The sequence below is a fragment of the Aedes albopictus genome, chromosome 2 (assembly GCF_035046485.1).
Source record: "Aedes albopictus strain Foshan chromosome 2, AalbF5, whole genome shotgun sequence".
In the NCBI taxonomy this organism is placed as follows: domain Eukaryota; kingdom Metazoa; phylum Arthropoda; class Insecta; order Diptera; family Culicidae; genus Aedes; species Aedes albopictus.
The window spans coordinates 221214849-221239871 of NC_085137.1; the positions used below are offsets into that span (position 1 = coordinate 221214849).

Consider the following 25023-nt stretch of genomic DNA (forward strand, 5'->3'; position numbering starts at 1 on the left):
CTATATGAAACATAATCGCAATTGAAATTTAATTTGGCATGAAACGCGATTTGACGCAATCATTGTCAACAAATATACATATTATTATACAATTCTGATTCAATATATGAAAATATACGATTTTTTCCACACAATGACTCACGATATGTGGTTGACTGGGCAGAACGGTTTTGGAGGAGAAGAACGCAGCGAGGGTGGTAATGCTGCAGCAAGGGACTCGACAGAACGTGGAACGTTATAAACAGAAGCGGAAACAGCAGACCCGCCTCTTTCGGGAGAAAAAGCGCCGCCTGGAAGAAGTGGAGTGTGAAGAAATGGCACTCCTGTGCCGTTGCCAAGAAACACGGAAGTTCTATCAGAAGCTCAACGCATCCCGCAACGGCTTCGTGCCGCGAGCCGAAATATGCAGGGATAAAGGCGGTGGCCTCGTGACGGATGGACGTGAGGTGATCGAAAGGTGGAAGCAGCACTTCGATCAGCACCTGAACGGCGTGGAGAACGTAGGCACGGGAGCTCACGGCAACGGAGGAAACGACGACGCCAGTGCAGCGGAGGACGGAAATGAAGCAACTCCCACGCTGAGGGAAGTTATGGATGCCATTGACCAGCTCAAAATCAACAAATCAGCTGGTAAGGATGGTATCGCAGCAGAACTCATCAAGATGGGGCCAGAAAAGTTGGCCACCTGTCTGCATCGGCTGATAGTCAGGATCTGGGAAACCGAACAGCTACCGGAGGAGTGGAAGGAAGGGGTAATCTGCCCCATTCACAAGAAAGGCGACCATTTGGAATGTGAGAACTTCAGGGCGATCACTATTTTGAATGCTGCCTACAAAGTGCTATCCCAGATCATCTTCCGTCGTCTGTCACCTAAAACAAATGAGTTCGTGGGAAGTTATCGAGCCGGCTTCATCGACGGCCGGTCGACAACGGACCAGATCTTTACCGTACGGCAAAGCCTCCAGAAATGCCGTGAATACCAGGTCCCAACGCATCACCTGTTCATCGACTTCAAAGCGGCATACGACAGTATCGACCGCGCAGAGCTATGAAGAATCATGGACGAAAACGGCTTTCCTGGGAAGCTGACTAGACTGATTAAAGCAACGATGAACGGTGTGCAAAACTGCGTAAGGGTTTCGGGTGAACTGTCCAGTTCAATCGAATCTCGCTGGGGACTGAGACAAGGTGACGGACTCTCATGCCTACTCTTCAACATCGCTCTGGAAGGTGTGATGCGACGAGCCGGGCTCAACAGCCGGGAAACGATTTTCACAAAATCCGGTCAATTTGTGTGTTTTGCGGACGACATGGACATTATTGCCAGAACATTTGGAACGGTGGCAGAGCTGTACATCCGCCTGGAACGCGAAGCAGCAAAGGTCGGACTGGTGATGAATGCCTTAAAAACAAAGTACATGCTGGTAGGCGGAACCGAACACGACCGGATCCGTCTGGGTAGTAGTGTTACGATAGACGGGGATACTTTCAAGGTGGTGGAGGAATTCGTCTACCTCGGATCCTTACTGACGGCTGACAACAACGTGAGCCGTGAAATTCGGAGGCGCATCATCAGCGGAAGTCGGGCCTACTACGGGCTCCAGAAGAAACTGCGGTCGAAAAAGATTCACCCTCGCACCAAATGCACCATGTACAAAACGCTAATAAGACCGGTGATCCTCTACGTGCACGAGACATGGACCATGCTCGAGGAGGACCGGTGGTGTGCAGGAGATCGGTGCGTGGCGGAGAAGGATGAACCACGAGCTCGCTGCACTTTACGGCGAACCCAGCATCCAGAAGGTGGCCAAAGCCGGAAAGATACGGTGGGCAGGGCATGTTGCAAGAATGCCGGACAACAACCCTGCAAAGCTGGTGTTTGCTACTGATCCGGTTGGCACAAGACGGCGAGGAGCGCAGAGAGCACGATGGGCGGACCAGGTGGAGCGTGACCTGGCGAGCATTGGGCGCGACCGAGGATGGGGAGCGGCAGCCACAAACCGAGTATTGTGGCGTACTATTGTTGATTATGTCTTGTCTTAATGATGTGTATGTATAGCCGACAGGATACCCGGATACCCAGCGCCCATTTAAAAAGCACGGTGTACAAAAAAGCAAAAAGTTTGTCGGACACATAATGGTTAAAAAATACTTTTAATTTTCTATTTACCGCTACTTTACAGGACTACGGAACACTTTCCTGCTGGGCTTCCAACGAGATCGGAGTGCAGAGCGAGCCTTGCTTGTTTCAGATCATTTTAGCCGGTATGTATTTAAACACTAAATCATACACATTAGCTAAATAATATGATCCACTTATATTTCCTATGATATTTCACCTGTATCTGGGAACACCACTGCAAACAACGCACGAATCGGTAAATAATCACGCCACGAGCAGATTTGCCTTCCCCGGTGACCAACTGCACGCTCTACAACCGAACGCAACAGTTTGCCGAGATTCAGTGTGCACCCGGCTATGACGGCGGTCTACCGCAGATGTTTATGCTGGAATTAGTCTCCAAGAGGACCGGCACCAGAAGGTTAGTACAATTCTGCAGCGGTGAACACGCGCTTGACCCATTTCTGAACTGACAGTTTCGCTCATCGAAAAGATCCAATCACCACTCACTCCCATTTTGCACTCGTTGCAGGTTCAATTTTTCCAACAAACACGAACCATACTTCATGCTGGATCACCTGGAAAAGCTCACCGCCCTGATGGCAGCGGAAAACAACTCCCTGTCGTGCATAGTCTTCGCCATCAATCAGAAAGGGGCCAGCCGGGGAGTAATCATTCCCAATTTCGAAATCGGCCACGTGCACCCGTTCCAATCAGGTCCGAACCAGTAGTGTTTGCCGACGATCCGGTCGAGGATAGGCGGCTGGAGTGGCCCATCGAGTTTTGTTATGCGGAGAAAATTACCACTCGATGCGTCAATCTAATCCTCGCCTCCTCCTCATTGGAGCCGTGGCTCTATGCTTTGGGTCGCAGTGGTCTTGGGTTGTGACTGGTCATTCATTTTATTTTTCATAATACTTTTAAAAAATCTGCACGCACGGTGAACAGTTGCTAGCTCTAGGTAGTTTGCATAAACGACGTCATGGCTGCCGGGACACAAGCATGCCCACGATATACTGATATACGCCAAAATCATGGTGTCATCTAGCATCTTTTAGCGAAATTGATAATCCTGATTTAGGTACCACAACAGATCTAAACAATCAAGACCACTGCGTCCATTTGTCCCGAACTAACAAACTGTGACTGACTCTCCGGTGCTTCACCGATTGACAATTGCAGCTAGCAAACACTCGACGGAATGGTTCCCGATAGCACTCGGCGCCCTGCTTACCGTCATAATATTGGCTCTCTCAATTTCCACCAAAGCGTACTTTGGCCAGTGCTGGCTCAGCTGTCGTCCTCGGAGCCAAGCGGACCAACAGCGGAATGACGTGAAAATCACCCAGCAAACAAAAAATATTGTGATATCCAACGATTTCGAATGTGGCACCAATTGTTTGAAGGTAAGGCCAGGACGCCATCCGCCGTTGCTTACCAAATCCTACTATCCGTACCATTAGATGCCTTTGAACTGCTCATTCCTGACTCCGGTTGTAAATTCACTGGTCATTTTCGTACTCTCTTTTTTCGATTCAACTCCGTCACTTTCACTCTCGGACGGGTTCGATATTAAGCGGAAAAGTACACAAACGCACAACCACCAGCACCAGCAGCAACAGCAGCAGCACAGGAGCAGTTTGAGGAAGAAAAACACGTCGAAGGATGCCAACGAGGACGAACCGGACCCGGATGTTATTCCAGCCCAGTTCAATATGAGTGAGTATCAAGAGAGTGAATGAGCTTTCCCAAAATAACCTGCTTTTTGGATAACAGTATTTAAGTTTGTTTGATTAAAGGATTGTTATGCATTGAATTGAATTTGATATGGATCTAAATTATAACACGTGATTTTTTTACATCACGCTTGTAGTTCCACCAACTACACTTTACACTAAACTTTAGCGTTTTTATCGAGTTCCCGTCTATGTAAGCGCCGACCAATAATGAACGAACGTATTCTTGTACCTCGCCTAACGCCACATGGTCGATTTGGGATCAGATACTGATTTATTTTCCATAGGGTAATACACTCTGTAGCAAAAAAAAAATGGCGAGCTGGTTTTTTCTCCCTAAATCCGTCATGTTTAAACTGTTGTAACTTCGGCAATTTTCAATAATCTTGGCTGAAAATTTGACCACTTCATCATCAATATATTGATATTTTTTTTTTTTGCTTATTCGTTTATTTGGAAGGCTCGGGTGCCACATGGTCATAACTGAGCCGGAATCTTTTATTTTTTTCATTTTACAATTTATTACTGCCTTAATACTATGTTAGTTTGGGAAGCCAAAGTACTCGCGGCTGTTTCGAGGTTAAGGATTGAAAAAAAAAATAAAAAATAAATGGGAAGGAGGGATTTATGGGTTTAAAACTAATTTTTTTGCTAACTTATACTAAAAAAATGATGGAACAAATTGTCCATATCTGCAACAGAACCAAAAAGAAAGGGCTTTATCGGTAGACAAGGACAAGAAGAGGACAAACGGAAGGGGAGCGACGACAGACAGGGGCGAACAACAAAACCAAAAGGTGGACAACGAAAACAAGGAACGCACTACATCTAACTCCGACATCAACTCGTTTCAAAAACTGGTAAATCAGGTTCATGTATTCCAAATCAAGTTTTGCCAACACTTTTCTAACGCAGGGGTTCCCAACCTTTTTGAGGTGGCGACCCCCTTTACGAATTGTCAAAACATCTGCGGTCCAATGAAAATTTTTAGAAAATAAAATATGAATTAAATTAACGAAACCATTTTTTTTTTGTTCACAGTGACGTAACCAAAAATTTTTCTGTAAGAGGGATTTTCGACGATCACTGATACGTTTTTTTATTCGACACTCACATTTCGTAAACAATGATGTCATGTACATTAAATTTGAGAGGTAACTGAGAAATAGCGACGCAGCCGATTTTTTTTTTCTTTTGAAGGCGTTTTATACTGAAAGTTTGTTCCTCAAATTGTGGCTTTTGAGGGTGGCGGTCAAGGATGGGAACACTCACTTGCAAAGAGTTACACTCACTTGTTATTTTCTCAGCTCACAAGCGTGCAATCAAGAAAAACGTATGGACGACTTTTGCCTTGTGGTTTTGTCTAAAAGTTTGACGAATAGAGTTGGGTCGCACACTCATACCGAAGTCGTGAGGGAGCTGCGAGGGCAACTCTCCACGAGGTGAATGTAAATCACATTCACCCCGTGGAGAATCGCTTTTACAGCTCTGTCATGACTTTGTTATGCGTGTGCGACCCTTACTCTATTCTGCAAATTTTTAGATAAAACCACAAGACAAAAGTCGTCCATACATAGTTTCATGATTGCGCGCTTGTGAGCTGAGAAAATAGCAAGTGAGTGTTCTCATCCCAGGTGGCCAAAATTAAAAATATATAATTTGCACAAAATAAAAAAAAAAAACTTTTTTTTTGGTAACATCGCGGCCCCCCTACATCCCCAAACGACATGTTCAATATCCTGGTAAGCCACGCCACAGACACAGAAATCGCTTTCTGAGAGCCCTATACGGAAGGTATGTGCGTTCAACAAATAGTGGTTGGACATCAGCCGACACATTACACGAATGGAATCGCGGCCTAAATCCAACCCTTTGAACCATGGCTTCTTCGATACCTGTGGAATGATGGAGTGCAACCGTCTACCCATCTCTCCATCTCTCCATATGTGTTGCCAGCTGATCAAGGTCTCCTGACGGGCCAATGCAAAAAATCGTCGAAGTCGATTTGACGCTCGTAAATATCGGCTTCGCTAACGCCCACCTTAGCCAGTGAGTCCGCTTTCTCATTGCCCGGAATCGAGCAATGTGAAGAGACCCAAGCTATGGTGATGGGATATGAGCGTTTGGTTAAAGCACTCAATATTTGGCGTATTCCATTCAGGAAGTACGCTGAGTGCTTCATCCGTTTCATTGACCGAACAGCCTCCAGAGAGCTTAGACTGTCAGTAAAAATGTAATAGTGCTCAGGTGGAAGAGTGCTAACGTACTCTAAGCTGTAGAATATAGCCGCTAGCTCAGCAACGTATACCGAACAGGGCTTTTGAAGCATGAAAACGAAACCATCTGTGAAGAACTGTCTGTCCCCGCCTATATGCCCGAACTTACTTGCAAAGATTTGCGGAATACACATGGAACTAAAAGATTCTGGTATCACATGGATCTCATCCTTCATAGACAGATCAAAATCCACAGAGGAACTGTCGAAGTCTGAGAAGTTGTCATGATTGGTGTTAACCGTAGATGGGCTTACCTCCAGCGTCATGTACCAGTAGTACACACTCATAAAACGAGTTTGAGGGTTCTGTTCGAGCAGCTTTTCGAAATTTTCTATTACCCCAATGGATTCACAACCTCGCATCGGATGAGGAACCGGAAAGACAACTCCGAAAAGCGGTCTGTCAGAGACTGTACACCAGCAAGTACCTATAAACTCATTGTGTGAGTCGAGTTCATGCAACCTAACGCGATTCGAAGGCAACGGTACTGAACCCGTTGAAGCTTCATTAAGTGTGTTTTCGCCGCGGATTGAAAACAAAAGCTACCGTATTCTAAAACTGACAGGATTCGATGCGATGGTATGCAACGTTGGTCTATGGTACAAAAATGTGCATTAGTGGATACAACGTTGACCTGTTCCTTTCCATGCACTAGAACCACTTATTATCTTATTTTTTCAATATTTCTACTGAAGTATTATCTCTGTTTGTTATCCAATCTTACTTATAAATTACATTTTCGGAATCAAATTTTCAAAAAAACTATAAATAATCAACTAAAGTTCTTTTTTAATTTAGTAACGAAAACATCGCAACCCTATTATTGTGTTATATTTTTACAGTCACCGCACACAAAATCTTTCTTCCTGTTCGTTCTTTCTGGTTCTTACGCAAGCAATGTCGTTGACGTCACTTTACTGATGGGCCAAGATTTGGGTACATAGTAAAAAAAAAAATGTCCTCAATATTCGGCCCACATTCAATATGTAAAATAGTTATTATTCGTTGAAAACAAATATACAAGTCCAAAATAGCGTCTTTGACCGTCGCATCAGATGTTCAGTTATTGAAAAGTCAATTCGAAAAGTTCCAGAATCATGCCATTGGTGATCATGTGTATAGAACACCCACTAAACCGAAGAATCAAGGCGTCTACAAAAGCTAAACAAAGTGACATTTTCATTCAATTTTAATGCTCCAAAGTGCTAAAATTGAAACTATAACATTTGTTAGTGGCATAGCTTTTCCGATATCGAGTTATGCGTTTTTTTTTTGAATTTTTTGTTTACGTTGAGATAGGCCAAACGAGGGGACTATGCCAACGAAGCATCCCGATACCCTATCATGTGAAAAAAACATATTGTAGAAGAATTACAAATTCCTTAAAATAATAAGATTGAATAATTGTCCCTTGACTTCTGTTTCCGTCAAATCCACGCCTATTTCGGGTACAACCTAAATTCAGTTCCCGGCACACCAAAAATTATGATTTGACCGCAGGTGTTTATTCGAAAAGTCGGTCAAATTCATCGTAATCCAAATCAAATCAGAGAGCTTCCATCAACCCTCTAATACCCAATCCCGCCTTTAAACGGGGTATGGTTTGATCATTTTTGTAATTTTTGATTCGTGGAAAATCAAAATTTTTATATTTTTGGCTGATATTTAGGACTGTTTTGTATATCTCAAAATGGTTTTTGGTGTATTATAAAACGTATTTATATTTTTTGAAAATCTTTGAAAAATTGATGTTTTAGTCACCTTTTAGAAGTCATTGTTTATTTTGCATTGAATTGCTACAATTAACATATTTTAAATTTTTCCCAAATAATTCTATCCTTGTTTAATAGTTTAAGGGAATCGAATACACTCTAAAATTATTTTCCTTAAAATAACACGGAAAATAAAATTCTCTGTGAAAAAAATTTAAAATCATAATATTTCAACAATGTAATCATAAAATCTCAAAATGTTTTCATCTCAAAAAATCCGTTCCCCAAATTGGCTTCCAGGAAAAATATAAAAGTGTGGGGATGTTCAAAAATAAAAATTAGAAAAAATCAAAAACTGAAATTCACGTAATCGAGAATTAAAAAGAATCATCTTCCAAAACATGTTTAAGGTTGAAGGATTCGTCATTGACAAAATCGTCATCATTGAAAATTCAAAAGCAGTTTTCTTGTTCAAAACTCAAATGTTTGCATTGAAAAAGTATTCACTGTACTCCATTCTCCACTCGCAACACAGTGAATACATTTGCAACGCGGAAATTTTAGATTTGAACGAGAAAACTGCTTTCGAATTTTCGATGATGACGGTTTCGTCAATGACGAATCCTTCAACCTTAAATCGATTTAGATGACGAAAAATGATACTTAGATCAAAATCAAAAATTTGGGTATTAGAGGGTTAATGACGTAGCATGTTTTGGCCAATTTTAAACACCCCCATGCCCCCCCGAAGCACACTTTCCCATACCAAATACATGGTTCGCAGCAAAATCAGAGACTCCCTCTATTCCTTGCTACGTTATTGATAGACGCTCGCTCATGTGCTCAAAGTACGATTAAGCAGAAAGTTTAAAATTGAGATGGATCAGATTATCATACGCCAAACCAAGGGATTTCCAACTAAATTGATTACTTGACACTACTGAAAAGTTACTCTGATTACTCATTAATTGCTCTGATTACTAAGATTTCAAATTGATTACCAAGATTACTATACATTACTCAAGATTACTACTGATTACTCAGATTACCTATGATTATCATATGATTACTCATGATTAAACAGTGCAACGAAGAAATCTTTCTCTGTGATTTTACAATACGATGTTTCGTATGCGAATAGTCCACGTACACATTTGCTTGCATCCTCTCTAGGCGAAGACAACTGTAAACAAACATTTTATCGACAGGATTGATTTGATAAATTTAACAGGTTTTGCTGCATTCCGCAGCCGTGAAAACCAACAGAGCTTTTGTAGAGTGTGAATTAAAGGTCAGTTCAACATATGACTATGGCCAAGTGAAAATTGAACGGTGATGAAGAACAATTCGACTAGCTGCCGTTTTGGTGCGATTTCCTTCGGCATAAAAAAAAAATGAAATCGTTAGAGAAGTGAAATTGAAACGTAAAATTTTGCGATTTCCAGTACTATAGAGGGTGGTTATTGATAGTTTACACACAGACAAACAGACGTCTCACTCTGGTACTTCTCATCGTTACCCTTTTAACGGTTAGTTCAAATATTTTGTAGTTCGAAAATCGCTCGGTCACGGCGCTCGCATCGTTTTTGCTCCTGTTTGACATATGCTCCCTACCGCACCCTACTGAGTGGTTTGCGTAACACAGCTTGTTTAGCATCGGGCGATTATGTTTTCGTGACGATGATTTTTATCGCAATTTGTTCCAAGTGATATTTCTGTTTGTCTGTGATTTACATCTTTTTTCTTCCATCTGATAAGCCATAGGGCTCTGCATGAAATTCTTGCCATCTCTTTCACTCTTACAGAAATTTTGTAAACAACAAGGCCAAGAAATGTCAAAACCTGGTACAAAATCAAAACAGTGCAGTGCCCTATAGGCAAAGTTGGAATAGGGTATTGTATGTTGCTTTCATAACAAAACGCGGTGCCAACTTCCAGTCGGTATTTCTGAATCATCGCAACGAATCAAGCTCCACCTTTGCTGCTGTTTGTGTTAGTGAGATCGGATAAACGTCAGACACCCGCCTGCTGATTGGCTGCGACGACTCTAGCGACGGATTCATCCGCGACGTATTCAAATCGTCGCGTTCGATAAGGGGGAAAACCGTCAACATTGATTCCCTTATTAAGCATGTGGCTCCCATTTTCATCCTACGAAAAACAAAGGATAGAAGCGCTGCTTGTTTTGTTTCTTATTTTTGTATTTTTTGTTAGAAGTGAGCACCCATGAAAACAAAAAGAAAGGAATCAATCGGTGCCGTAATCGCTTGTTTTCGAATAGTATAAATATGGGAGCGTGAGATTACTGATGGCACACATACCCTATCTGTAATTATTTGCTATTTTCCGTCTGATATGACGGAAATTACCGTATTTGACGAAGTAGATTTCCACCCTAAGTACTTGAACCAAGTGAACGAATGAGTAAACTGAAAATTTGTTTTCAGATTATGCACAAGGTATAATGTAACTCACAAATGTATATTCAAATATAATATAAACAAACTCATATTCAAATATAAGTTATTAGGATTTAATTTGTTTTTTGAGTAATACTAATGCCACTGCTGGTGATAATGATGGTGTACACCACCATACGATAGAACTAAATAATAAATAAAATAGCAAATCAAACTTCGTCATATGCGTCAATTCTCGTCATATTCATTTTTCTCGTATTGCGTACACCGAAGGCAACCGCACCAAAGCAACAGCTAGCCGAATTGTTCTTCATCACCGTTCAATTTTGAAACAATCTCAAACACACACTCAAACTCATACATTGAGTATTTCGGAAACGTGAAAAATCCGGGTATTTTTTACAAATCATCCCCACAGGTGAATGATACAACCCAGTCAACCAGGAATCGCATAAGGATGCACGCTGTACATCGTATAAAGTACTATTTTAAGTCACTATCGCGTATATGTACGGCTGAGGGACAATTCTCATCGCATATGATGTTATTTTATGAACTTAATGCGATGTATCTGGTAAAATCATATAAGAGTGCAAATTAACTTTTATAATGTATGACTACATCGTAGTGGACAACATTCCGATGTTTTCTTGCGACGAACTTTGCTTATTCGCAAAAGCGTTCGAGTGAACTCGCAAAGCGTGAATTGAATTCGCATAATTATTATGGTACTTTTCTAATTATGTCAGTTTAACCCGCATTGGTGTACAATCAAAATCGCATAAAAGTGAAAATAAACTCGTTCAAATATACATACAAACTCGCATACGCTAGAATCGTTAAAGTTGGCATATTGCGATTTGATATGTGATAACAATGAAAGAGGTGCTGTTGGAGTGCCAAAAAGCTTTTAAAGAAAGTGAAAAGTCATCATTATGGTTACAAAACAAGTTACAAAGTCATCAGTTTTGTTTTGTTGACCTGATGATTTACAATAGGGTGTGCTAGCAAGAGAAGAGTAGTGATAACTGTGCGAGAAATCATGCTACATCATTTTGATCTCCAGATAGCCTGCCGAACACGTATAGCGCTTGGTTTCCATGTATGTACATTCCAACAAGCACTGAGGTGAGTTAGAATGTCATGACAATTCATCAATGTGTTTCATAAGTAGTGTTTGGTGTGAAGTGTAAAGTACGGCTCGAAAATCGATACTTAGGAGTCAAAATTTTTTTATATCGAATATTTTTAAGTCGCATAAGATGCTATATTACGTCGTAATAGTGCAAATCGTGCATCGCATAAGATATCGCTTCAAGTCATACAGCGTCATTATTTTTCCGTCAATGCACGTAACTATAGTGCCTCCACTTTTGTACGCATAAGGCACTTTTACTGCATCTTATGCGATGTAACTTTACCGTATAAAAGTACGTATAACCTGAACATAAACTTCAACTCCAGGAGTTGTTTTTGGGATTCCTAAGAAATCCCACAATCTTCACAATTTTTTTCCAGGACACCTCCAGGAGTTTCTTGTAGGATTCGAAGGGAGTTCTCTTATTTAAGATACCATCAGAAGCTCGCTCTGGGGTTCATCCAGGCATTTTTTCAGAGATTCCTAAGCAGGTTTCTGTTGGTATTCCTTCAAGAGCACTTGCCAGTTTTTCCAGGAAGTATTCCCGGGATTCTTCCAAAGATTCTTCCCTGGTTTGCTTGAGGAATATTTTCTGAGATTGTTGCGGTTGTGGGAAATGCAGGCGGAAGAATTTCAGGAGTTCTTGATTTAAGAAAAAAATCCTTCCAAAATTTCTCTAGCAAGGATGGAAAACTAGTGATCATGATAAGATCCTGAATGTGTCGCGTTTGAAGCGCATCGCGCGATCATAGCAACAACGATAGAACCTTGTCGTCAAGCATTATAACAAACCACGCTCCGCGAAAATTGAATCGCGAGGCATGTGCGGCCATGATGCGGTCGTTATCATGCATTCTAAAAGATAAAAACCGAAAATCATTCACTTTTTGTGCATTCTTGTTGCTCTAATATCAAGATATGCCAATGAATGTATTGTTTTTAATCATGAATTCCGTTTATTGGTCTATAGACTAAATGGTTTAAATCGTGATGAATAAAATTTATCGCGACTTGTAACATGATCCGATAACGTGTGATCCCATGATGAAGCGTGCATCAAATGCTATGATTGCCTGTGATCCTATGATACAAGCACGGAGCGAGGGTGTCGGCATCATGCTACTGCAAGAGCAAAGGCAATCTTGGATTGTTCGTATCCTGTATCATTTATCACTAGAAGTGATTTTCTTCCATCCTTGCCCTCTACTTAAGGTTCCATTAGACGTGACAATTATTTGGTCAAACAAGTCCAACAAATGACCAACACAACGTGAATCACAGCAACCTTGGATAAATGTCGGACTTCAATGGCTAATGTTTGGCATAATGACAAACAGTTCAATGGCACCTCCTTCAAAAATTACTCCAGGATACCTCTAAGATTTCGTTCTGTGGTTCCTCGGAGAACTATATCTGAGATTCTTTTTGGGGTGTCTTCTGAAGTTATCTCTGGAGTCCTTCCAGGAGTTTCTTCTAAGATTCCTAACAGGTTCCATCTCAGGAACTCCTTCCAGAATTTCTTCTTAAATTATTTTTGGGATTTCAAGGGATGTTCCATGAATTCCATCCGAGATTCTTCTAATAGCTTCTGATGAAAAGCAGAAGGAGCTTGCTGGAGTATTTCTCCAAGGAAATCCTGTAGGAAGTTCAAGAGAAGTTCATAACCAAAAACTGCAGGAGAAACTTTTCAAATTACTTCTTTATAAACTTCTTGAGGATTTCCATTAGAAACATTTGAAAGAATTCCAAAATGAACTTTCAGAGGAATTCCAGAAGGATCTGGATCTGTAGGATTTCCAAACGAATCTCTTGAAGAAATCCAGGAAATCCTAGATGAATCCTGGAAAGAGTTTCTGAAGAAATTTTAGAAGCAGATTCTGAAAGAATTTCAGATGAATTTCCCGGATTGTCCTGGGAGAAGTTTCCGAAGAAATCCACGAAGGAGCTGTTAAAAAAATCAGAAGTAATTTCTGGCTGAATCCCAGAAAAAAAAATACTAGAGGAATCCCTGATGGAGCTTCCGAAATAATCCTAGTAGTAGTTTCTGGAGGAACCCGGTAAGAGATTCTTGGAGGTATCCCGGAAAAAGCAGAAATCCCGGAAGGAATTTTTAAAACAATCCCAGAAGTAGTCCCAGAGATTCTTTTAGGCATTTCTTCAGAAATTCCTCCAGCAATACGTCAAGAAATTGTTCAATGAATTCCTATAGAAATGACTTCAGAAATTCCTCCAGGAACTTCTTTATGATTTTTCCAGGAATTTCCCAAGGGATTTTGAAAGTTTTTTTTTAATAATTCCTCCAGGATACTTCAGGAAACCTTTAAAAAATACTCCTGGGATAACTCTATGAAATCGTCCGAGTATTCTTTCAGGGGTTTCCTTAGAAAATCCTCCAAATATTTCTTAAGGAATAACGCGTAAAATTCCTGGAACTCCTTCAGGAATTCCTTAATAAATTCTTTTTGGAATTATATCAGGAAATCCTCCATAAATTATTTCAGGAAGTCCTCCAGAAAGTCCTTTAGGAAGTCCTCCGGGAATTCCTCGTAGGATATCTTCAGAATTTACATCTTGGATTCATCCAGGAATTCCACCAAGAATTCCTCACAGAATTTATCGTAGAATTTATCCAGGAATTCTTTCAAGACATCTACCTAGAATTCCTTCAAGAATCCCTCCAGTAATTCCTCCGACACTTCCTACATAAATTTCCCTAAGAATTTCACCGTAGAGACGAGCCAGCCAAGGGCTGAAAGTCTCTTTAATAAAGATATATAAAAAAATAATTTCGCCAAGGGTCCCTCTCAGACTTCTGCCAAGAACTCCTCCAAAAATAACTTTATGAATTTCGCCAGAAATACCTCAAGGGATTTTATCATGAAATTCCTTCAAGAATTCATCCAAAACATCACCAGAAATAATTCCAAGATTTTTCAGAAAACCTCCAGAAATTTCTCAAGAGAATACTCCTAGAACAACTCTAGGGATTCCTCTGAGATTTTCTTCAGGATTTCTCCAGAATCTGATCCAAGACTTCTTCCAAGAATTCCTCCAAAAATTCCTCCACGAATCCCACCAGAAATTTCTAAAAGAATTCTTCCAAAAATTTCTTCAAATATTTCTCCAAGTCTTCTGCTAAGAATTTCTCTAAATAATCGTCCAGGAAATTTTTCACAAATTCTTTTAAGTATTCCAGGAATTCCAATAAGATTTTTTCCAAGACCTGCTCCAATACTTCTGCAAAAAATCCTCCAAGAATCCCTCCAGGAATTTGGCCAGGAATTCCTTTATAAACTCCTCTAGGAATACCTCCAGGGATTTTTCAATAAATATCTTAAGAAATTCTTCCAGGAAATCCTTCAGCAATTTCTCAAGAAAGACCTACAGAAACCCCCACCAGGAATTTCTCCAAGAATACCTTCGGGAAATCCTCCACGAATTCATCCAGAAATTCCTCTAAGACATCCGTCCAGAATTACTCTAACAATCTCTTTCAGAATTCCTTTCTAAGAATTTCTTCAGGAATACCTTCATTATTTCTTTCAAAGAATTCCACCAAGAATCTCTCTAGGAATTTCTCCAGGAATTTCTTGAAGATTTCGTTCAGGATTTTTTACAAGAATTCCTACAAGAATACTTCCAGGAAGAAATTTGTGGAGGAAATCTTGAAGGAATTCCTGGTGTATTTTCTGGAAGAATTCATGTAGTAATTTGTGAAAGAATTTTTAAAGAATTTCCTGGGTGATTTCTTAGAGGAATTCCTGGAGGATTTCCTGTAAGAACTAATGAAGTAACTTCTGCAGGAGTGCCCAAAATAATTCCTAGAGGAATTCCTGGAATATTTCCGGCTGGAATACCAAAAGAATTGCTGAAGGAATTCTTGTAGGAGTTCCTGCAGTTATTCCTGGAGGAATTTCTGGAATAATTTCTGGAGGAAATCCTGAAATAATTCCTGAAGGAATATCTGGAATATTTTTTGTAAGATTATTCCCGGAAAAATTCATAGAGGTAACAATTCCTGTAGGAGTTCCTAGAGTCATTCCAGGAAAAATTCCTGAAAGAATTCCTGTAGTAATTCTTGAAAAAATTCCTGGAGTATTTACTGAATAAATTTCTGGAATACATCCTGGAGGAACTCCTGAAGGAATTCCTTGAGGAATGACTGATGGAATTCCTGGAAGAATTTCTGAAGGATTTCGAGGGGAAATTCAGAGGAATCCTTGGATTAATCTCTAGAGAATTTCTTGGGGCGTATCTTTGGAGGAATTAGATGAAGAATTCCTGGAAGAGTTACATAAAGAATTCCAAGCGGAAGAAACCCTTGATGAATTTCTTGAGAAGTAGCTGAAGGAATTTTGAATGCATTTGTGATAGAACTCCCAAAGGAATTTCTGGTTGTATTCGTTGCGGAATTTGTGAATTTCCTGAGGGAATTATTTGAGGAATTCCTGTAGGATTCCCTGGAAAAATCCCTAGAGGAATCCCTGAAGGAATCCCTGCACGGAATCTTGGAGGAAACTTTGAAAGGATTCAAGGAGCAGCTCTTGCAGGAATTTCTGGATGAATCCCCTGATGAATTTCTGGAGGAACCCTATGAGGAACTCCTGGTGGAATCGCTGTATGATTTCCTGGCGGAATTTCGGGATGAATTCTTGGTTGCATCCTGGAGAAATCTCTGGATGCATCCCTGGAAGGATTCGAGGTGGAATCCCTTGGACAATTTCCGGAGGAATTCCACAAGGAATCCCTTGAGAAATTTTAGGAGGAATCCCTGTGAGGAATTCCTCGAAGAACCCCTGGAGGAACTGCTGGAGGAATTCCGGGATGAATTTTTTAAGGATTTCCTGGAAGAATTTGTAGGGCATACCGTGGATGAATTTCTGAATACCTTGATGAATCCCCAGATTAATAGGCGGTTATTCCTGGAGAAAATCCTGGAGGAGGATGCTCACCAAGTGAATGTCGCTTAGTTATCTGAATTGCGCTCTGAAGCTCTAAGAGTAGTGTAGATTACATTCCGTGAGCATTCGCTACAAAAATATCCAAAGATTCACAGATACTGTGATCCATACTTTTAAATACATTGGAGTCCATTTATATGCCAGTGGACACCCAACTAGCAACACATAGATATACTCATAATATTTGGAACTGCAACATACACTATCGTGAAAGAATTATGCCGATACACTAAAGATAAACAAGAGTAGAGCCTGTAGATCTTGAAGGCCCCAATTCCAGTATAGTTTGGAAAGCCAGGAACATCCCATGAATGTACCAAAAGCATTATAGTTGTGCACTGAGGCTTTATCAGCAGTATAGACTACATTCCAGAAATGTTTTTTTACAATTCAAGCATGATACAGTATGTAGATATCGTAACCCAAACTTCAAAGTTTGGCCATTTGTATTTTACGGAATGTCCAACTACTTGATATTGTGAAATTGCTCGTAGCATTGGGAGGTCTAATGGACATCAACGTGACCAAATTTCTTGAACAGAGTGAACACAAGTGAATTTCAGAGTAGTTTAGATGACCTAGATAACCCTATTCATATACCATACATTTTCTAGGAGTGCCTTGAAGCTTTTTGAGTACCGTAGACTATGTTCTGGGGTCATTCATCGTGTATAAAATTTAGTTTGGAATGTTGAATTTGTGACAGAAACTTCAGCGTACTTTGAAGGCCTTAGAACAGCTCTGGGATTAAAACTTCAACCTTGAATTCAATAGACTATGATGAGTAGTAATACATTACATGTCAAGGTTCAGTCAAAACTATTCAACGATGAAATTTGAGCAAAAACATGTATAATTTATATAACAAAATACAGAAAAGCCACGTATGTTCTGCTCCCAGCAGAAAAGGGGAGGGTGCAAAGGGGGGGAGGTCCCAAAGGATGCGTCAAATACATTTCAGACTGCTAAAGTAGATTCGATCGTCAATCGTCGGAATCCGAAAATTGTGATGATTGCGAAGATCTTCTCTGTGATTATGGGCGCCTGGCGACGAATCTATGACAAAAGGTCGAAAGACATAAGGTCGAAGGACAAAAGGTCGAAGGACAAAAGGTCGAAGGACAAAAGGTCGAATGGACAAAAGGTCGAATGGACAAAAGGTCGAATGAACAAAAGGTCGAATGAACAAAAGGTCGAATGGACAAAAGGTCGAATGGGACAAAAGGTCGAATGGGACAAAAGGTCGAATGGACAAAAGGTCGAATGGACAAAAGGTCTAAAAGGGTAAAGAGGTTAAATAGACTAAAGACAAATTGGAAGACATGAAAAAGTGATCAGAATTCGACAGAAAAACGACGATTAAAAATTAGAACGAGTGATAGCAAAATTATTCAACAAGTTCAAAACAATCATTATTGGAAAATAGGAAAGTGTTGGGATCAATGGAAATACATCTGGCAACACGGCCAATTGTCCAACACATCATTTTAGCAGTGGGCTCACCGATGACAACTAGGTTGTCATCGTGATGATGTTTCACACACTCACACGAAAGCATCATCTGTCATCGCCCGCTCAGCAAGATGGCCACTTGCGTAGAAGATGTAAATAGTTAGTCCGCGTTGTTATGTTCAATTTTAAGTTGTAAATATGCATGTAGTCAATAAAATAAGTTTTAATTTGTTCGTGTAATTCGTATGTATCATGTCCAAATGTACGGTTACAACAGAAAGTGTCTACTAAAACTTGCAATAGCTTATATGCAGCAATTTTTACCGCATTGCAATTCGAAATAGATGCCCATAAATGATGAAAAGTAATGTTAAGTTAAGGTTAAATATGGAAAATAATATTCCTTGCATGGCATGTCACGCAGAAATTGTGCCCATCTTTCACTGAACTTCTCAGTTTCATTTACAAAAGAAAAAGAGAAAAAACGCACAATAAAATGTACATAATTTCTCTCACGCAGAGTTTTTGTGCGGGTGATTAGAGTGCTGCGTGAGAGCAATGAGAGCCCGCAGATCATAATCCCAGTGCGCAATTTCTGCGCGCACGCAGAAAAAACAGAACTCAGTGCACACGCAGTGTGTTTAAGGGGGTCAGTGTTGTTTGAGCATTTGGTGAACCGAAAGCATACCAGTAAGTCCAAAACCCGCTAAGGGGTATCAAATCCTGTGATATCAGAGACAAGCAGACGTCTTAAGCTGGTCAAGGACTTACAGTTGATGAATATTTTGGTTTCAAACTCCACCAACAGGTGGTGCTAGTTAGTAATCCTACATTATAGAGATCTGCGGAAGCGGCGATTGTGAGCCAATCGTGCAGAGAGAAATGTCAAAGTGTGAGCCAAACGAACATGTTTATTGTTCGTAGGAATGCGTCGTTCGAACGGTATTGGAATCAGAACTAAACAAATTATAATTATTTACTTTTGATATCGATGAATTGATGGCATATTAAATTGTAGTAAAAAAGATAATAATTAATTAATTATGCTTTCAAGTACTCATGTTCATGTAGAAACTTTTATATCTTCCCTTCTCGTAATACCTTCCATTGCTGCTGCTTGATTCACTACTACTGATATGATTAGCGCTGCTCTTTGCAATGCATTTCATATTTCTTCGATTGCGCTGCTATTTTTTTCCAAAATTTTGTAAAATAAAGCTCGACCATTAATTAGCAATCGTAAACAAAACAACTTGCACCACACAAAGTCACGCACAAAGTTTGAACATCTTGCTTTGTGGCAAGTGTTGGAAGCAGTTGTAAACAAAACAAACAGCGTTGCCGATTCGTCATATAAAACTTCCGCTCATCTCTATATAGAGGATTTCTAGTGCTAGTGAGCTAACAAAGTTTGTTTTTCATATATATCAGGAAAATTTGCAAAAAATTGCAACTAGCGCCACCTAGCTGAGGAAATTCGAACCAAACGATAATTATCCTGAAAGCGCTTGATCTACCAAACAATTTTGCCGAAGACACCATCTTTGTAAAGAATCAGAATGCTGAGATATGTGAAATGTAAAATTTTTACGCTATTTAGCGCCGCCTAGCGGTGAAATCACAAATCACACGGCCCATATTCTGAAAGCCCTTGACCAGCTGAACAACTTTGCCGAAGAAACCAACTCTCTAAGTAATCAGATTCCTGAGATATATGGGATGGAAATTTTGTCAGTGTTGCATCTGCTTGTCTAAGATATCACATAAATCACAGACAAGTAGATGTGACACTAGCGAAATTTCAATCTCATATATCTCATGATCCTGATTACTTAGAGAGTTGGTGTCTTCGGCAAAGTGGTTGGACTGGTCAACGGCTAACCGATAATAAGACTTAAGATTTAAAATTCTACCACTAGGCAGCGCTAGAGAGCAAACAAATTTTAAATTTCGCATATCTCAGCATCCTCATTTTGTAGAAAGATGGAGTCTTCGGCAATATGGTTTGGTAGATCAAGGGCTTTCAGAATAATTACCGTTTGGTTCAAGTTTCAACATCTACGCGGCGCTAGTTGCATTTTTTGGCAAATTTTCCTGATATTTATAACAAAACTTTTTAGCTCACTAGCACCGCCTAGCGGTGGAATTTTGAATCTTGAATCTTATTATCGGTTAGTCCTTGACCAGTCAAACAACTTTGCCGAAGACACCAACTTTCTAAGTAATCAGGATCATGAGATATATGAGATTGAAATTTCGTTAGTGTCCCATCTATTTGTCTGTGATTTATGTGCTATCTTAGACAAGCAAGTACTTTTATACTCCTGTGGTATACACAGTATTGCACTGGAAGCACGACTGAGTGCGCTCTCAACACGAATTTTTGTGTGCACATTTTCTGCGCGCACAAAATGTGCACGCAGAAACTGAAAAAAAAACGTGTTTGTGGTAACATTTGTTTGAGCACTCATTTTGAGGGTGAGCGGGTGGTTTGTGTGTGAAAAAAGTTGCGTAGTTCACCCTAGCTCTCGTTGAAAGTCGTGTGTAGAGTGTATGTTTTCTCTTCTTACGTTTCGCACTGAGGAGCATGCCATCTCTGATTCCTTGAAAGAACAGCCTATGGGTTGAAGAAGGATGAATCATAGATCGCAATATTCTCATTTGAAATTCCAATCATTAATGCGATGAAATAAAGTCAACCATTCTATAAATTAGAAAAGGACAAATCTCTGGGTATTATAGGGGTGATCCATGAAGTACGTCACGATTATAGGGGAGGGTGGTTTGCAAAAGTGTAACAAGCAATATAGTTAGTATAGGACAGAGAGAGGGGGATCGAAAATTCTCAATTTTTGGCGTAACGCCTGTATGAGCAAACAAAATGAAATTGTTTACTTATACAGTATAATTATTAGGATCTACCTATCAATCCAAGAGGGGATGATCACTAAGCACAAGTAGTTAATGAATGTTTCTGCAGTACAGTTAGAAAGAACAGATATTGAAAAGAAGAAGGCAAAATTTCTGATTGAAAAATAAGTCCCTAAGGAGTCAATAATTATTTCACTAACAAAAGTTAAAAGAACAGCCAATAAATTTAAGAAGGAAACATTCCTGAACAAAAAACTAAACTAAATTGCCATTAAATAAATACTACATTAACAGAACTTGAAAGAACAGCCTACAAACAAAAGAAGGAAAAATTTCCTATGGAAATGTTAGTGACTGAAATGCATATGATTTCTATAACAGCACTACAATGTTTTCAATGAGTTTTCAATGAGCGGCAACAAAGACTTCTCAAAAATGCGAGAAATACCAGCTGGTAAATTGGTCTACTAAAATGCAACTTTTTTCCCATTCGACCTTTTGTCCCTTCGACCTTATGTCCATTCGACCTTTTGTCCATTCGACCTTTTGTCCATTCGACCTTTTATCCATTCGACCTTTTGTTCATTCGACCTTTTGTCCTTCGACCTTTTGTCCTTCGACCTTTTGTCCTTCGACCATTTGTCCTTCGACCTTCTGTCCCAAAGCCGTGCTGAGGGATGAATGATTGAGGGGGTTTAAAAGATGCTCGATCTTTAACGGAGCCCGTAGCGTGGGTAGATCGCCTTTTTGGGTTGCGTTGCGATGATAGATCTACCAAACCGAAATCTAGTGTCGTCCTATTTTTCAATTTTGGAATGTGTTCTTGTAATTCAAGGAGTTATAGCATTTAGTCCTACTACTGGTGTTTTGGTGACTGCCAGTTTTTGAATAAAACTGAGTTTACCAACTTTATTTTGCATATAGTTAAAAACCTCACCATCTGAGGCTAAACTCAATGCAAAGGAAATCAAATTGGGTTAGGGATCCATGTATGTACTAACTCTTCGAAGACTGGAAAGTGCTAGTACGCAAGGAACATATTGTTCGTGAAGTTGAAAATCGGAATTTTTGACACGCGAAAATCGATTTTTCTCCTAAACCGTGTGTCGGACGTACGTCGGGCACAGTGCGCTGTATAGAGAGCCAGGTCCGCTGTCCAGCGCACTACGTCCGACATTAGGTTTCACATAGGGATTTTGAGAAAATTCGATTGTCGGGTGTGGGGAAACTTCGGGTTTCAACCGCGATGACAATACTAGAATCCTCATTACTGAACACATGTTCCATTATTGGAATGATATTGCTGCTAATGTTAAAACCCGGGTCCTAAACTTCCTACTGGGGAGAATTTAGCAGTAAAACAAGGGTGATGCTAGGTTTCCGATACATGGCCAATATCAGTACTCTTGTTTTGTTTTCTAAGAAAACAAAACAAAAACTGTATCAAAATCGATACTTTATTGCCACTCAATGGCAATTGAGTAATGCGACATGCACTACACTAAGGATACGGGTAATGTCACAATAGATCTAAAAACTGGTCGCAGTGACAAACCCGAACAGGAATAAAAAAAAATTAAAAAAATTCAATACCCACCCAATAACTATCCTCCCATAAAACTGCGGTAAAATTTAGATGAAACAAACTCACCTAGTTTACAATAAAGCTGATTTTCAGAATTTGTTGACTCGTTGTTTAGAGCAAAAGCCAATGCTCCGTAAAGTACCTTCAGCTTCCGGTGAAACGTCATCCAATCCGTAAAAAGCCTTATCTTGATTCAAAAAAGCTAGAAAGAAGTGTTAAGTCTCAAGGTTAAAATTTTAAATTTTTGGAAAGATTGGCAAGCAGCAGAACATTTAACCATTTTCACCAACGCATTCTTCGATAGTTTGACTACGTAAGACACGCAAAGCTACACACTTATGTGCTGTTGATCAAAGGAATTCTCCGGATTAGGTACAAACTAGAATGCCATGCCTCCGACGACAAAAAAAAATCCATCACAAACCTATAAGTGTTTATAAGATCCTTTCATGTGTTCTTTCTCACTTTTTTCCCACAGTATCATCCTCTCCGATGATTTCCACTCCAATGCTTGGATCGAGGGAAAAGGTAAGCCCAACATGAGCAGCAAATTCCCTGTGTCAAGTTCCTTTTTTTCCACAGAATCACGAGTAGTGATTGTATTTTCATTATATGCCTTTTCTCTTTGACCTATTTGCCTGTGCACATGTGTGTGGATGTCCTTCCATCTATCCCTGCAGAACGACAGCTACGCATTTGTCAACTATTCGGCAAGTTCGTACTACCCTAATCCGATAGACCTGAGCAATCTCAGCGCCGGCCTGGGATTGGATTGTCCAACGGCGTCCTTCGTGGTCGGTGGCCATCCGGTGGCGATGGCTCTGGAGAGCAGTGGCGGCAGTAGTGGAGGCGGACATCATTCCGGACTCGCACTCAACGGACCGATCCAGCAGCATCCGAGTGCAACTGCCAGTAGTATTAGCAGCGCCACTGCCGCCACCGGTGGGTCCGATCTGGACATCAATGTGATTAAGGATCGCCTCATGACGACACGTGTACCGGAGAGCTGTGTTTGACCGGTGACGAACGAAGTTCTTGTCGTCGTCATCGGCGTCGTCGTCGTGCCTCGTTTCACTCGATTTTCCAACCACAACGAGGCGTTGCTGCTCCGGTGGCTGGCAACAAACATATCTCTGTCGCTTGGAATCGTCGTCGTCGTCGTCGTCGTCGCCAATGCCGCTGTACATTCGACAAATCTTTTCGTCCCGTGTGTGCTGCTGAAAATGTGTGCTGCTACACTGTGAACCGTTTTCTACTGACGCTAGTAGAGTGAAGTCTTACCGAGTATTTTAGGATTAAAGTATGTTGTACTGATTTGTAAGCACGATTGGTTCGCTTTGAAAGAAATCCCTTACGCAACTGTTATGCTTGCGCTGCTGTAACGACCTTTGGGAAAGTTTGTGCGTGAACATTTTTAATCCGTTTGAGTAGCCTCCACTTGCGAAGATTTTACAAAAGTAAGAGCGTAAATAGTGTAAGGGTGTAAAAAAGTGTTAAACCGATATAGAGAATCGCGCCACTTGGGCGGTGGCGTCTATATTCGTCTGTTTCCCACTATAACTCAGTCAAATTTGAACCAATTGACACAACTTTTGGAATGTGGTGAGATAGGTATAGTATCTACCCGTGTACAACATTTCATGTCAATTGGTTCAAAATTGACTGAGTTATAGTGGAAAACAGACGAATATAGAAGCCACCGCCCAAGTGGCGCGATACCCTACAGCCATTCCATAGAAAAACGACTTGGGGGAACGGAACCCATCTTCAGCATAGTTACCCCTTGTTTATCCTATCGATACCAAAGCTAATTAGCGCTATTTATTTTGTTAATTGTTTTTGGTATTTTTTGTTGGGAGTGAGCATGCATGATAACAAAAAGAACGAAAACAATCGGTACTAAAATCGTCTGGTTTTGGAATACGATGCAAAAAAAAATGCAAATTTATTAGTTTTTGTATAAGTGTTCATGGTCTCGAGCCCAAAAAGGTACCCTTCTTTTATATTATAATAAAAAAATTCAGAAAAATTTGCGTAACTCGCCTACATATAATATGTCAAATAAACGTTGAGAAAGAATTTTTAAATTGTTTTTTTTTTCTTATTGAAAAAAATACATTTTTCCACATATTTTAAGAAATTTTGCTAAAATTTAAGGAGATCGTCCCTAAAACTTTCCAATATCTTGAATTTCATCAATCTGACGCAAACCCTGCATTCGGATGATCGAATGGTATTATGTTCAGCTTTTAATTTATGGAAAAAGATTTAAATTTGGTTGAACAAAACGCAAGATATTTGAATTTTAGTAAATTCCACGTTTTAAAAAATTGTAAAACTCAATATTGAGTTAAAAATCAAAAACTGTTCTACTTAAAAAAAATTTAAAGCACGGTTTCAAAATCAGCGCTAAATTGTGCTTCAAAAATTTTGGCCGTTGACAAAAGTTCACGACTTTCGTTTTATTTTGTAAACTAGTGTAATATCTAACAATAAAGATTCAGGGCAACCAACCTCGAAAAATCGTGCTTCACGTCAAAAAGTTACGTTTGACTTCGTTTTAACTGGCCCATAACTGCATATTTGTAACATTTACATATTTTTCTGGCAGTTAGTTAATATCGAATATCATCATCTATTTTTTTTTTTTTTGAAAGAAACTTACAAACTAATTCACAATGTCTGTTAGTTGGATAAGTTGGGTTAGTTTAGAATTTTTATAAGTATATTTCTTGATAAATTTGGTGGAG

General features: G+C 39.9%; 1 protein-coding gene across 1 annotated transcript in view; it reads left to right on the plus strand.

The window, feature by feature from the left end:
* The window catches only part of LOC134287929 (titin), a 413960-nt gene extending 390366 nt beyond the window's left edge, over window positions 1-23594 (plus strand). The window contains exons 13-19 of the mRNA XM_062851184.1: window positions 2184-2265; window positions 2402-2543; window positions 2655-2839; window positions 3305-3528; window positions 3700-3841; window positions 22752-22801; window positions 22954-23594. Of these exons, the coding sequence (XP_062707168.1) occupies window positions 2184-2265; window positions 2402-2543; window positions 2655-2839; window positions 3305-3528; window positions 3700-3841; window positions 22752-22801; window positions 22954-23289 (1161 nt within the window). The 3' untranslated portion in view covers window positions 23290-23594. The remainder of the gene's footprint in view (window positions 1-2183; window positions 2266-2401; window positions 2544-2654; window positions 2840-3304; window positions 3529-3699; window positions 3842-22751; window positions 22802-22953) is intronic.
* Window positions 23595-25023: the final 1429 nt, after the last annotated feature.